At 45.5% G+C, this 13930-nt stretch overlaps 1 protein-coding gene across 10 annotated transcripts in view; it reads right to left on the bottom strand.

Annotated features, from left to right (window-relative positions):
* Positions 1–13930, bottom strand: part of RFX2 (regulatory factor X2) — a 99804-nt gene that overhangs the window by 47051 nt on the left and 38823 nt on the right. The window contains exon 2 of one of the 10 annotated variants that reach the window (XM_067734049.1): positions 4475–4593. The exons of 4 other annotated variants lie outside the window; for them this stretch is intronic. Coding sequence is in view for 5 of the 6 variants with exons in the window: in XM_067734045.1 (XP_067590146.1) it covers positions 1214–1382 (169 nt within the window). In the remaining variant the exon portion in view is untranslated. Of the gene's footprint in view, positions 1–1213; positions 1997–4474; positions 4594–13930 lie in introns of those variants that run through there. 5 more of the 10 variants (XM_067734045.1, XM_067734046.1, XM_067734054.1 and 2 more) reach the window with 5 other exon arrangements.

The raw sequence follows: 13930 nt of genomic DNA, 5'->3' as shown, positions 1-13930 counted from the left end.
TGCACCCCAAACTATAAGCGCATCCTCCTAGGGCAGGGTCTCCCCCTCGGCACTGCTGCCACTGGGCAGGTCATTCACGTTCTGCGGGACCATCCTGGGCCCTGTGTGGGGCGGAGCGGCATCCCGGGCCCCACCCACTTGATGCCAGGAGCACGCCCAGTCGCGACCACCACAGATGTCGCCAGACATTGCCCAGTGTCCCTGGGGGGGCAGGGGGGGGATGGATTCAACGCTGGTTAAGAATCACTGGTTTAGGGAGAAAAAAGGTGATAGCAGAGAAAGAAACGGCTCATCCCTTGGGGCTGGAGAAAAATCCTCAGGCATTTCAGCAATAAGAAAAAGTGCCTTCTGCTCCTTTGCCCATGAGAAAGCAGACGAGTACGTTTCTCTGCAGCCAGGTGTAGATATCTTTCAAGAAGGTAATTTAAAAATTCTCCACCAAGATTCATTTAATCTCAGCACGCAGTGGCAGACGATAGTCACTCCAGGAAAATGCTGAAAGTCAAACCCTGTTCACTTTTTAATAAACACTGGCTACCTTAAGTCTTTGGAGAAGCAGTTCAATCCGCAAACTGCATAGAGGTGGTTTTGTGGTCACACACACCTGTCCCCATCCCTGTCCCGTCCTGGCTGCGGCTCTGAGCACATCCCCCCAGGAGTGAAGTCTCCCAGCTCCTGACCCCCAGGGAGGCCTGGACAGCATGGCACATACCACGGTGCCCAGGACCTACGGCCAGAGCTTTGATATATGTTTCTCTACAGCCCCAAGAGTCCCCACCTCCAATAATGGGTGGAGAATTTTTTTCAAATCCTTTTTAAAAGAATATAAACTGATAATAGATGAAAATAATTTGCCTAAGGGAAGCAGAAAGATGTGTGTGTGTGTTTGATCTGAGAGTGTTGCCTCAATCCCATCTTTACAGACTCTCCCAGGACTCCCCCATCCCCCTCCCAAATGCCTTTGGTGCCACAAGAACCACTGGATGGACCGTGGCGGTGCCTGTGGCATTTTTCTCTTTCCCGTGACCTTGCCTTGGTTCTCACCACCAGATGTCCCCAGAGCCATGCGGTGACAGGTGCCTCCTACATTCTTCGACTCTTTCGGAGGAAGAGGGAGAGGAGGAGGAAAAGAAAGAGGAGGAGGGTGCGAATTTCTAATCGTGCAAACGTTTCCTGGGTCTCCAACATTCTCTGCCTTCCTGACGGAACTGACCTTTGGAATTACCCTGCTGGAACCTGCTTAATCGAGGTCTCTCATTTATGGTTTTCTCTGACCGTTTTAAACCAGTCCTTTGCCCACTCTGCACCACTCTGTTCCCATCTGAAGCCAGGAAGCGGGTAACTTCAGCGGCACTAGGAGGAAATGGATTAGAACTCTCCATGAAACGAATCCCCTGGTGAGAAAGTGAGCAGGCTGACTTTGCTGAGACCAGTCCCTTGTTCCACAGTTGAAGTCTTATGGAAACAGGGAGAACCTGTGAGTGTTGGGATAGACAGTGGGCCCATGCTGTGCTTAGCGTGGCCAGAACACACCTTCCAGAATGCAAGTGAGGCTAACACACTGCTGACCAGCATGCACTGTCTGTCTATCACACTGCTTAGTGTGTATCGTTTAGACCAGAGTCAGCAACCTTTTTCTGTAAAGGACCAGATACTTTCGGGCCCACCTGGTCTCTGTTACAACTACTAGACTTTGCGATCATAGCACAGGAGCAAAAATGGCTGACATGTGCAACGAATGATCCTGGCTGTGTTCTAATAAAACTTTATTTATAGAAACAGGCGACAGGCCAGGTTTGGCCCATAGGCCATGGCTGCTGGTCACTGGTCCATATAATTTTTTTTTTCTGCACCACGCGGCATGCGGGATCTTAGGTCCCTGACCAGGGATCCAACCTGGGTCCCCAAGCAGTGGAAGTGTGGGGTCCTAACCACTGGACCACCAGGGAAGTCCCCGGTCCATATAATTTGGGTTTAATAAAGTGACATGGTTTTGGAAGGTTGGGAGAAAAACTACACTGTCTGGAATCAAAGCCTGAGGCCACAGGCCCTTGATCCAGCGCCTAGTTCCCGTGGCCACGTCTCACCAACGTGACAGGACTGGAGGAGCCCCGGAGGGCGACTCAAACTGTGTGGAGGGTGGAGCTGTTGACATTTAAAGACAAACGCAAGTATCAGACACTGGTCTGAAATGCCAGCAGTGGTCTTCCCGAAGCTTGCCAACTCAAAAAGAAAACTGACTGAATCCCGGAACCCCAGAAGCCAGGTGTAGCCCTTAAAACTTAGGATGGGAGTTTGGGCACAGATGACTTTGGGGAGCTGTGGTGGGTTGAATAGTGTCCCCCCCGACCCCCAAATTCATGTCAACGTGGAATCTCAGAATGTGACCTTATTTGGAAATAATGTCTTTGCAGATGTACTCAAGCAAAGGCTTAAGGTGAGATCATACTGGATGAGGGTGGGCCCTAAATCCAGTGACAGTGTTCTTGTAACAGACAGAAAAGACACACAAGGAAGAAGGCCACGTGACAATGGAGGCAGAGACTGGAGTGACGCAGCTACAAGCCGAGGAATGCCAAGGCTGGCCGGGGCCACCAGAGCTGGAAGATCCTCCCCTAGAGGGATCACGGCCCTCTTGACACTTTCTAGTCGCCAGAACTGTAAGAGGATAATTTTTTGCTGTCTCAAGCCACCCAGTCTGTGGTACTTTGAATGGCAGCCCTAGGAAACTCACACAGGGGTCCCTACGGTGCATCCTGCAAGGTTTGGTGTCCTGCTTCTGTGCCAGGCCCAACTCAGGCAGCTGACACATATTTATCAAATGAATGAACACTTTAGTAACGCCTTAGTATTACATCTGATACTGAATTATAAAAATTTACACATAGCATTTCAGATAGTGAGAGTCTACGAAAGCACTTTATAAAACAGATAATACACAGAATTGTTATTTCAAGAGGCAGTACAGCTAGGAAATACAAATAGGTTCATAAAGGTTTCAGAAAATGTACGATCTACCTGGTTATTTCAGGGGTAACTAAGACCCTTCTGGAAAAGGTAATGACCTTTTGAGACCCACTGTTCTGCTCCCCGATTCATTCCTTGACGCTAGGATCAGACAGACAGACTGACAGACGCTGTGTGGGACAGCCTGGCTGCTCTAATATATGAACACACAACAGGCCCATCTACGGAGAATGTGGAATCCTTCCTAAGATAATCAAGATTGTAGGTTGCACAAGAGCTGATCCAGTTTCCTGAAAAAATGTTTTATTTGGGTCCATTAATCAAGGGTTCTGAGCACATCAAAGTTTAGGTTTAAAAAAAAAAAGGCTTTTAGGGCTTCCCTGGTGGCGCAGTGGTTGAGAGTCCGCCTGCCGATGCAGGGGACATGGGTTCGTGCCCCGGTCCGGGAGGATCCCACATGCCGCGGAGCGCCTGGGCCCATAAGCCATGGCCGCTGAGCCTGCACGTCCGGAGCCTGTGCTCCGCAGCGGGAGAGACCACAACAGTGAGAGGCCCGCGTACCTCAGAAAAAAAAAAAAGGCTTTTATATGTATTTTTAAAAGATTTTTTGGATGTGGACCATTTTTAAAGTCTTTATTGGATTTGTTACAATGTTGCTTCTGTTTTATGTTTCGGTTTTTTGGCCGCGGGGCATGTGGGATCTTAGCCCCGACCAGGGATCAAACCCATACCCCCTGCGTTGGAAGGGGAAGTCTTAACCACTGGACCACCAGGGAAGTCCCAAAAAATGTTTTTTAAAAGCCATACAGGGCTTCCCTGGTGGCGCAATGGTTGAGAGTCCACCTGCTGATGCAGGGGACACGGGTTCGTGCCCCGGTCCGGGAAGATCCCACATGCCACGGAGCAGCTAGGCCCGTGAGCCATGGCCTCTGAGCCTGCGCATCCGGAGCCTGTGCTCCGCAACGGAAGAGGCCACAACAGTGAGAGGCCCGCGTACCGCAAAAAAAAAAAAAAAAAAAAAGGCACACAAAAGAGCACTGACTTTCAGTAATGGTGGAGCAGATTGGTTGGACTAACCCTCCTGCAGATAACAATTACAAAATCTGGGCAAAGTATTTTTTTTTTAAAGCAACTATTTAAAGACACCAGGGGGTGACCAAAGCAGGCAGACACTGCCAGGGAGTCCACCCTTGAAAGACCACTGTCAGACTGGTTGATGACTCTGGCTTTTTGCTGGTGGCACAGCCCAGTCCACAAATGCTTGGGTGGCAGAAAGCATCAGCCTGGTCATCTTGAAGTGTCAGAGGAGAGAGTTCACAATGTTGTGTGTGTGGGGGAATAAACAGAGCCACACAGCAGGTGAACCCCCAAATTCGACTATAAGGTCCACCCAAATCTTTAGCCAACTGGCTAGAAGCCACACATGTGGGGGAGTCATGGGGGTCTTGGAGAAAAACTGGCAGTTCAAAGATGAAAAAACTATGTGGAGATTTCAGCTGCTACTCACTGCAGGAGAGGCAGAGTTTGAGTCCAGCCAAGTTAAATGCCAGCGGGGGAAACACAGCAGAATCCAGAGACTCTCCAACATATCATTCATGATGTCCAGGACCCAAGAAAGACCACGAGCTATGAGAAGAAACAGGAAATGGTGATTCATACCCAAGGAAAACAAACAAACAAAAGGAGTCAATTACAACCAAACCAGGATAATCCAGGTGATGCAGATAAAGCAGCTACTGAAAATAAGCTCAAGAATTTAAAGGAAGTTATATGCACAATGAACGAACGTATGGGAATCTCAACAGAAGAAGAGAAAATTTAAAAAAAGAACCAAGTAGAAATTCTGGAGCTGTAAAGCAAAATAACTAAAATGGAAATTTCACTGGATATGCTTCACAGCTGATTAGAGATGACAGAAGGAAGAGTCATTGAACTTGAAGATAGATCAATCAATTTGAAGAACTGAGAGAAAAAAAGTTAAAGAAAAAAACACAAAAAACAGAACATGCAATCTAATATACATGTAACTGAAATCCCAGAAGAAAAGGAGAGAATGGGAAAGGAAAAAAAAAGATAGATTTGAAGAATGGCCAAACACCTCTTAAATTTGGTGCAAGACATCAACTTACAGGTCCCTGAAGTTCAACAAACCCCAAGAAAGATAAATACAAAGAAAATCAACTTAGGTGTGTCGTGGTTAAACTGCTAAAATAAAAAAATAAAAAGATAATCTTTAAAGCAGTAAGAGAAAACTACATACTATATTTCAAGGGAACAATAGCATGGATGATAACCAACTTCTCATCAGTAACAATGGCAACCAGAAAACAATGAAATGACATCTTTAATGCGTTGGGGAAAAAAATCTTGTCAACCCAGAATTCTATATCCAGCAATGCTATTCTTAAAAGAAAGGTGAGGGCTTCCCTGGTGGCACAGGGGTTGAGAGTCCGCCTGCCGGTGCAGGGGACACAGGTTCGTGCCCTGGTCCGGGAAGATCCCACATGCCGCGAAGTGGCTGGGCCCGTGAGCCATGGCGGCTGAGCCTGCACGCCCGGAGCCTGTGCTCCGCAACGGGAGAGGCCACAACAGTGAGAGGCCCACCTACCGCAAAAAAAAAAAAAAAAAAAAAGGAAGGTGAAAATAAAGACACTTTATGCTAAACAAAACCTGAGAAATTTTGCTGCCTATACTATAAGAAATGCAAAAGGAAGTTCTTCAAGATGGAGGGAAATAACACCAGATGGTAAACTGGGATGTATATGAAGGAATAAAGATCACTTGAAATGATAAATATGTGGGTAATTGTAAAAGACTGTATTGTTTTCTTTCCTTCTCTTAATTTCTTTAAAATGTCTATATCTATTTTTTTAAATTTATAACATTCTCTTGTGGGATTTATAATATATGTAGATATAATCTATATAACAATAATAGCACAAAGGAATGGGAGGATAAATGGAATTACACATGCAAGGTTCTTGTATTTTACATGATGTAGTAAAAACTCTACCTAGTTTGTGATAAAGATGCATATTGTAAACCCTGAAGTAACCTCTAAAAAATACAAAAAGACATAGCTAAAAAATTAGAGGAATAAAATGAAATACTAAACATAATTGATTATCCCCAAAGAAGGCAGGAAATGAAGAACAAAAAGCAGATGAAACAAATAGCAAAATGGGTTTCCTCTATCCAGACATATTAATAATTACATTACATGTAAATAGAGTGAACACTTGAATGAAAAGGCAGACATGGTCAGCCTGGATAAAAGACAAGATTGCATTATATGCTGTCTAAAGAAACCCTCTTTAAATATAAAGGCATACATAGGTGGAAAATAATGGGATGGAAAAAGGTAAGCCATGCAAATGCTAATGTTAAGAAGGTTAGACTGGCTATAATGATCAGACAAAATTGACTTCAAGGCAAAGAACACTGCTAGAGATAATGATGAACATTTCATCATAATAAAATTATCAATTTATCAGGATGACAGAATCATTACAGATGTGTGTGCACCTAGTAATACAACTTCAAAACAGAACTAAAGGAAAAATCAATAAATAAGTAATCATAGTTGGACATTTTAAACACCCTTCTCTCAGTTATTTTGACAGAAACTAAACAAAAGTTCCAATAAAGATATAGCATATCTGGGCTTCCCTAGTGGCGCGGTGGTTGAGAGTCCGCCTGCCGATGCGGGGGACACGGGTTCGTGCCCCGGTCCGGGAGGATCCCGCATGCCGCGGAGCGGCTGGGCCCGCGCGTCCGGAGCCTGTGCTCCGCGATGGGAGAGGCCACGGCAGTGGGAGGCCCGCGTGCCGCAGAGAAAAAAAAAAAAAAGATATAGCATATCTGAGTGACACTATCAATCACAATGAGCTAATCAACATTTATAGAACACAAGCACCCAAACCTGCACTTTCTTCTCAAATGAACATGAACTATTCACAGAGATGGGTCATGTTCTGGGACATAAAGCAAGTCTCAATACATTTCAAAAGAATGAAATTATACAGAGCATGTATGTACTTTGAGCATAATGGAATCAATTAGAGATCAATAAGATATCCAGAAAAATGCCAAAATATTTTAAAAATAAAAAATATGCTTCTAAAATAACCTACAGGTCAAAGAATAAACCACAAGAGAAATTTAAAATATTCTGAACTAAATGACAATGAAAACATGACATATCAAAGTTTGTGGGATGCACGTAAAGCAGCGCCTAGAGGGAAATGGTTAGCTCTATAAACTTATATTAAAAGAAAGGCTTAAAATTAATCATTAAGTTTTCAACCTTAGGAATCTCTAAAAAGACAAGCAAATTAAACTTAAATTAAGTAAAAAGAAGGGGGAATTCCCTGGTGGTCCAGTGGTTAGGACTTGGTGCTTTCACTGCCAGAGTCCAGGTTCAATCCCTGGTGGGGGAACTAAGAAAAAAAGAAAAGAAATTTCAGTTTTGAGGAAATTTTGCTTTGGTTCATTTTCTCTGTTGTTTGGAGAGGTTTTTAAAAATTTCATTAATTTCTCCTTTATTGTTTCCTTCTTTTTACTTTCCACTTTTTTTTTTTTTTTTGCTCATGCTGCAGAGTTTGCAGGATCTTGTTTCCCCGACCAGGGACTGAACCCGGGCCATGGCAGGGAAAGCCTGGAATTCTAACCATAGGGCCACCAGGCAACTCCCAAAACTGAAATTTCTTCAAAAAAGAAATGAGCTATCAAGCTATGAAAAGACATGAAGGAAACATAAATACACATTACAGTGACCCTCGAACAACTCGGGGTTAAGGGCACTGATACCCGCCACTCCACGTGCAGTCAAAAATCTGAGTATAACTTCACAGTCGGCCCTCCGTATCCACATTTCTGCATAATTGAACCAACCAAAGATTGTGCAGTACTGTACTATGCATTTATTGAAAAAAATCTACAAATAAGTGGACCCATGCAGTTCAAACCTGTGATGTTCAAGGGTTAATTGTACTAAGTGAAAGTAAATGCATACATACTGTGTGATTCCAACTATGTGACATTCTGGAAAAGGAAAAACCATGGAGACAGCAAAAAGATCAGTGGTTGCCAGGAGTTGGTGGAAGGAGGAATGGATAGGAGCACAGAGGATCCTCAGGGCAGTGAAAATGCTCTGTACAATACCATCCATTTGTCCAAATCCATAGAAAGTACAACACCAAGAGTGAACCCTAGTGTAAAGTAGGGACTTCGGGTGATAATGACTTGTTAGTGTAGGTTTATCAACTATAACAAATGTACCATCTGGTGAGCGATGTTGATAACAGGGCAGGTTATGCATGTGTGAAAGCAGAGAATATACAGGAAATTTCTGTACCTTCCTTTCAATTTTTCTGTGAACCTAAAACTTCTCTTTAAAAAAATCATAGAGGGGCTTCCCTGGTGGCGCAGTGGTTGGGAGTCCGCCTGCTGATGTAGGGGACGCGGGTTCGTGCCCCGGTCCGGGAGGATCCCACATGCCGCGGAGCGGCTGGGCCCGTGAGCCATGGCCGCTGAGCCTGCACGTCCAGGGCCTGTGCTCTGCAACGGGAGAGGCCACAGCAGTGAGAGGCCCGCGTACCACACACACACACAAAAAATCATAGAAAGAAAAGAAAAGATTGAAAACTCCCTATACAAGAACGAAAGAGAAAAGAAAAACACACAAATTGCCAATGTCAGGAATGAAATGAGATACACCTCGACAAACAAATCAAAATGATAGTAAGGAACTACTATGAACAACTTTAGCCAATAAATTCAGTAATTTAGATCAAACAAACACTACACACCAAAACTGACACAAGATGAAATAGGAAATATGCATGTCATACACCTAACAAGGAAACTGAATACATTATTGAAAACCTTCCTACAAAAAAAAAAACTCTAGGCACAAACAGTGTCACTGGTGAATGATATCAAACACTGAAGAAGGAATTATCACACAAATTCCATCAGCAAATAGAGAAAGGAATACTTCACAACTCATTTCATGAGGTCAGCAAAAACCCTGATACCAAAACTTGATAAAGATATTACAAGGAAAGTATTTAGACCAATATCTCTCATGAGCACATAGGCAAAAATCATAACAAAAAATAATAAATCAAATCCAGCAATATATAACCACTATAACCCATACTTATGTTGTCAATTGTTTTTTTTCTAATGAAGCCCCAGCTCTTTTCCTTCTCAGTTATTTTTGACAAAGGTGTCAAGGCAATTCAACAAGGAAAGGTAGTCTCTTAAACAAATGATATATCCACATGGGAAGAAAAAAACAAATGAACCTCTATCCCTACCTCATGCCATACACAAAAATGATTTTGAGTTAGATCACAGACTTACACATAAAAGCTAAAACTATAAAACTACTACGAGAAAACAGGGGTGTAAGCAAAGGTTACTTAGACAGGGTGCAGAAAGTAATGAACATAAAAGAAAAAACTTGATACATTAGATTTCATCAAAATTTAAAACTTCTGCTCATTAAAGGATTTCACTAAGAACCCAAATTGGTAAGCCACAGTCTGGGAGAAAATATTTGCATAACTTGTATCTGGAATACAAGGGCTTTTATCCACAGTATATAAAAAGGGCTTTTAGCCACAGTATATAAAAATCTCCTACAACTCAATAATAAGAAGACAACCTAATGGGCAAAAAAACTCGGATAGGCACTTCATAAAGGTATACAGATGCCCCAAAAGGATATGAAATAGTACTCAACCTCGATAGACACCAGGGAAATGCAAACTAAAACTGCAATGAGATGCCACTCACTAGAATGGCTAAAATAAAAATATCGGACAACGACCAATGTTGTGAGCACATGGAGAAATTGTAACTCTCACACACTTGTGGGGATGTAAAATGATACACCACAGTGGAAAAAAGGTTTGGCAGTTTTCTAGCAAGTCAAACCTACCCTTTAACCCAGAATTCCTCTCCTGGATGTTTATCCAAGAGAAATGGAAACATATGTCTTCAAAAAACCTGTATAAGCATGTTCGTAGCAGTTTTCTTGACAAAAAGGAGAAATAACCCCAATATGCATTAGCAGAAGAATGGGTGAGAAACTTCAGACTGTGTTAAGTTAATGACGCATAGTGTAATCCCCCAACCATTAAACACACCCACACCCACAGCCAAAAAGCTGATGGGGAACAACTATTCATTGACAGAAAATTATGAACTACTGAGAAACGTAACACACAGGTCTCAAAATCATTACGCTGAGTGAAAGAAGATGGATCCGAAAGAGTATACACATAATACAGGACGGGCAAAGCTAATTAACCCAAGGTTAAAAAAAATCAGAAAGAGTGTGCGTGCAGGGATTGACTTAGGAAGGGATGGGGGGAAACTTTGAGAGAGGTGGATGGTCACGTTCTCTATGTGATAGGGTGTGCATTACATGGAATATCCATCTGTCAAAACTGGACAGCTAAGATTTTCACATTTATTGTCTGTACATCTTTTTTTTTTTTTTTTCTTGGTCGCGCCGTGCAGCTTTCGGGATCTTAATTCCCTGACCAGGGATCGAACCCGGCCCCTGGCAGTGGAAGCACTGAGTCCTACCCACTGGACTGCCAGGGAATTCCCGGTCTGTAAACCTTAACCTAAAAAACCTTAAGTAACGAGCAGAGGATGGGGAGTGGTTTTTGGTATAGGTGGTGCAAGATGCAGGATGCTGATAACTGTAAGAGGCGGGTGGTGACTACACAGGGTTCATTATCCTGTGGGTGGGTTTTGTTGATGTTTGAAATTTCCAAAATAGAAAGTTAAACAAAAAAACCCATCCGGCTATTAGCTTTCAGCCACAAAGAATAAGTGCAAGCTTCTGCCTTTCTCCACATGTGCTGGTTTGCTGGGCTAGCAGCCCTTGAAGAGGAGACCAGTCGTTTCGGGAGTCCTTCTGGAAGGTGTGAGGCGGGATCAGGGTGACTCCTGGGGCAGCGTGGAGGTGGCCCGCCCGTGAGGACAAGGGCAACCGGCAGCCACACGCAACATGAAGTCCTCTGCTTTTCCTTTCACACGCAACATGAAGTCCTCTGCTTTTCCCTGTTCAGCTGGGTCAGGCTCCTCGGTGATCCCAATCACCTTGGGCGGCTGCACTTCTGCTCTGAACTTGAACTTGAACTTGTGATAGGAATCATTCCGTTGCTGTCTTCCCCGCTTGTTCTATCACAGTCACTTGTCCTCTCTCCTGTTTTTTCTTCCCCAGGCCGGGACCGAGCCTTCTTTCTCTGACTCTATCTGCGGCCGCTCCCTGGAACACGACCCACGGCCCAGCCTGGCCAGGTTGGCCCAAAGCTCTTTGTGCTCAGAGACACGCCCGGCGTGTTGTTTATAAGCCGAGCACATTTCCTTTGCCATCTGGTCCACGATAAGGGCAAACTTGAGAAATAAAGTGGAAAAGCACAGGGCCACGGTGTCACCTCCCCTCCTGGGCCAGCCTGGCATTTAGAAGGCACAGCTGACCTTCTGGAGACGCTGCCCAGAAACACCCACCAGCAGGAGCAGGGGCGAGGGTTCCTGAGTGTATGTGAGGGGGCCAAGCAGAGACCCGCGGTCTGCGGCCCTGGATCAGGGCCTCCATGAATGAAGCTGTCTGGGCACAAAGGGAAGAGGCTTCTGTTTACGGGAGAATACTCTGGTTACCTAGTAACCAGCAATGACGGGAAAGGAAATGCAGAAAAAGCTGAGGGCAATTTCTGGGCCTGGTTCCTGGTCCAGCGCTGACTCACCATGACCTGAAGCAATCTCCTTTCCATTCCCCGTTCCTCCCCGTGCCAAGGGGAGGGATCACCTGCCTTGCATAGGTCTGGTCCATATTTAGGAAGCAGCATGTCATCTCTGGGTAATTAGCGGGGCGCCGGCCCGGCGGGTTTCTAGTTCCCTTCGTTCTGATTGGCCCGTTAACTTCCGCTCTGGGGAGACGCAGGCCTTTTACTTTTACTTTGCGGAGAGACACACGGCCTCCTCGGGACATCGGTTCATGTTCTGCTGGTACTTGGTGGCATCTGGATGGCACCTGGGTTCATTGGCCCCCAAGAAAGCAATTCATTTCTTCCCTATGGACAAGAAGGAACAAGTCCAGAATGTTCTCAAGAGCATGAATTGTTTCAAACACCGGGGTCTGGTCTGATGCTTGTGTTGACATTCCCACAGTTATTAAGGGGACCAGAAAAATCAGGTCCCTTTTTTTCTTTTGGGTCCCCTTCAGTCTGAGGCCAGGTCTAGGGAGCAAGCCACATGGAGTTTAGATTCTCTGCTGTCCCTGCTGGCGTGTGGCCCCTGCTGAGCGCCAGGCACCCAGAGGAGACCCGTACGCTTGGAGGACTAACTGGCCGTCTCCTCCTTGCCGAAAAGTGGATCCTTTAACCCTCCATGATGGTGGAAACCACATCCTTTCTCTCTTGGACACTCCCACGCACCACCCCCAGCAGGCACGGATGCAGGGTCCCCACTGTGGACGATCGGCTGGTCATTCTCTGTGGGGGGCTGGCCCAGGCACTATGGGTGCTGATGGCATCCCTGGCCCCCAGATGCCAAGAGCACCTCCCAAGCCTGAGTCTCTGATGCACTGCTGAGCATCTCTGGGGTATGGGGTAGGGTCGCCCCGCTTGAGAAGCTCTGTTCTCAGGGAACATGCAGCCTCTGGGAAATGAGCTGGACAAACGGCGCTCGGGTACAATGGACTCACAGACAAGTTGAGAATGGGGACAGTGACAAAGAGGGCACTGTGGTGACCTGGGCACCAAATCGCTGCAATCCGGCCAGAAGGAGGGGGGAAAACGACTGGACCCTTTAAAATCTACCCACTCTTTGCAATCGTCATAATTTCAACTCACATCAAGGGTGACCCATTGTTCCCTCTTGGCCTAAACCTTCTGGACGCCCTGGCATTCCTCAGCTAATTTTCAGTTTTGTGTTTTTTTTTCCTTTTGCAGCCATGGACTTTGAAGGATCAGAGCTGGCTCCGAGTCCCTCTGGAATGAAGTATCTTCAGAATTCAAATTCCTTTTTCTTTGGTAAGAACTGGGCTTCTGTTCCTGTTTTCTTGTTGGAAGCCAAGCTTTCCCTCTTTCTCCAGCAGAGAGAAGATCAGACCCAAGCCCTGGAACTATCCCTCAGAGGGCTCTAAGCTCAATGCAGGGGGTGGGAGGCGGCCAGGTCCACGGCCAGTCCCATGGTCCCAGGGTTCGGGGTCGAGTGGGACAGGCCCCTCTGAACTCCAAGGACAGCCACCTTTCCTCCCCCGCACTGTAACACGGCAACACCCTCTTACTTTCCTCTTAAAGCAACACGATTTGACTATTAATGTAAAAATTGTCCAAACTGAGGTATGGTTACCTTGTCCGGGATGTGGTCTGATTTTAGTTGCCACTGACAACGTCACAGATTCAGGGGAAAATGTGAATTAAAAAAACCACAGATGTAGAGAACAAACGTATGGACACCAAGGGGGGAAAGTGGGGGGGAGTGGTGGTGGTGGTGGGATGAATTGGGAGATTGGGATTGACATATATACACTAATACGTCTAAAATGGATAATGAATAAGAACCTGCTGTATAAAAAAATAAATAAAATTCTAAAGAAAAACCCCACCCAGGCTGCCCTGACACTTTCACCCAGCACATGTGCCCCTGGCAGGCACCCGCCCCGATTCCATACCTTATTAGTAATCACTCAATAACGCCGTTAAGACTTGGGTTCCAGGAAATGGAAATTCTCCCCTGGTTGGGCAGGGTGGGGGGCACCCCAAAGTTCAGCACATCGGCCTCTTATCTGTCCCCGGAGAGTGGGCCCGAGAAATGTCGTACACTCACCCGCGTACACACAAACACACATATACACACGTACCCACAACGCACACACATGCACACCCATACACATGTACCAACACCCCCCCACCCTGCGAATACACACACATGC

The sequence above is a fragment of the Pseudorca crassidens genome, chromosome 3 (assembly GCF_039906515.1).
Source record: "Pseudorca crassidens isolate mPseCra1 chromosome 3, mPseCra1.hap1, whole genome shotgun sequence".
NCBI lineage: Eukaryota > Metazoa > Chordata > Mammalia > Artiodactyla > Delphinidae > Pseudorca > Pseudorca crassidens.
Note: the sequence above shows the minus strand (reverse complement) of the source record. Positions and strands in the feature narration are given on the sequence as shown.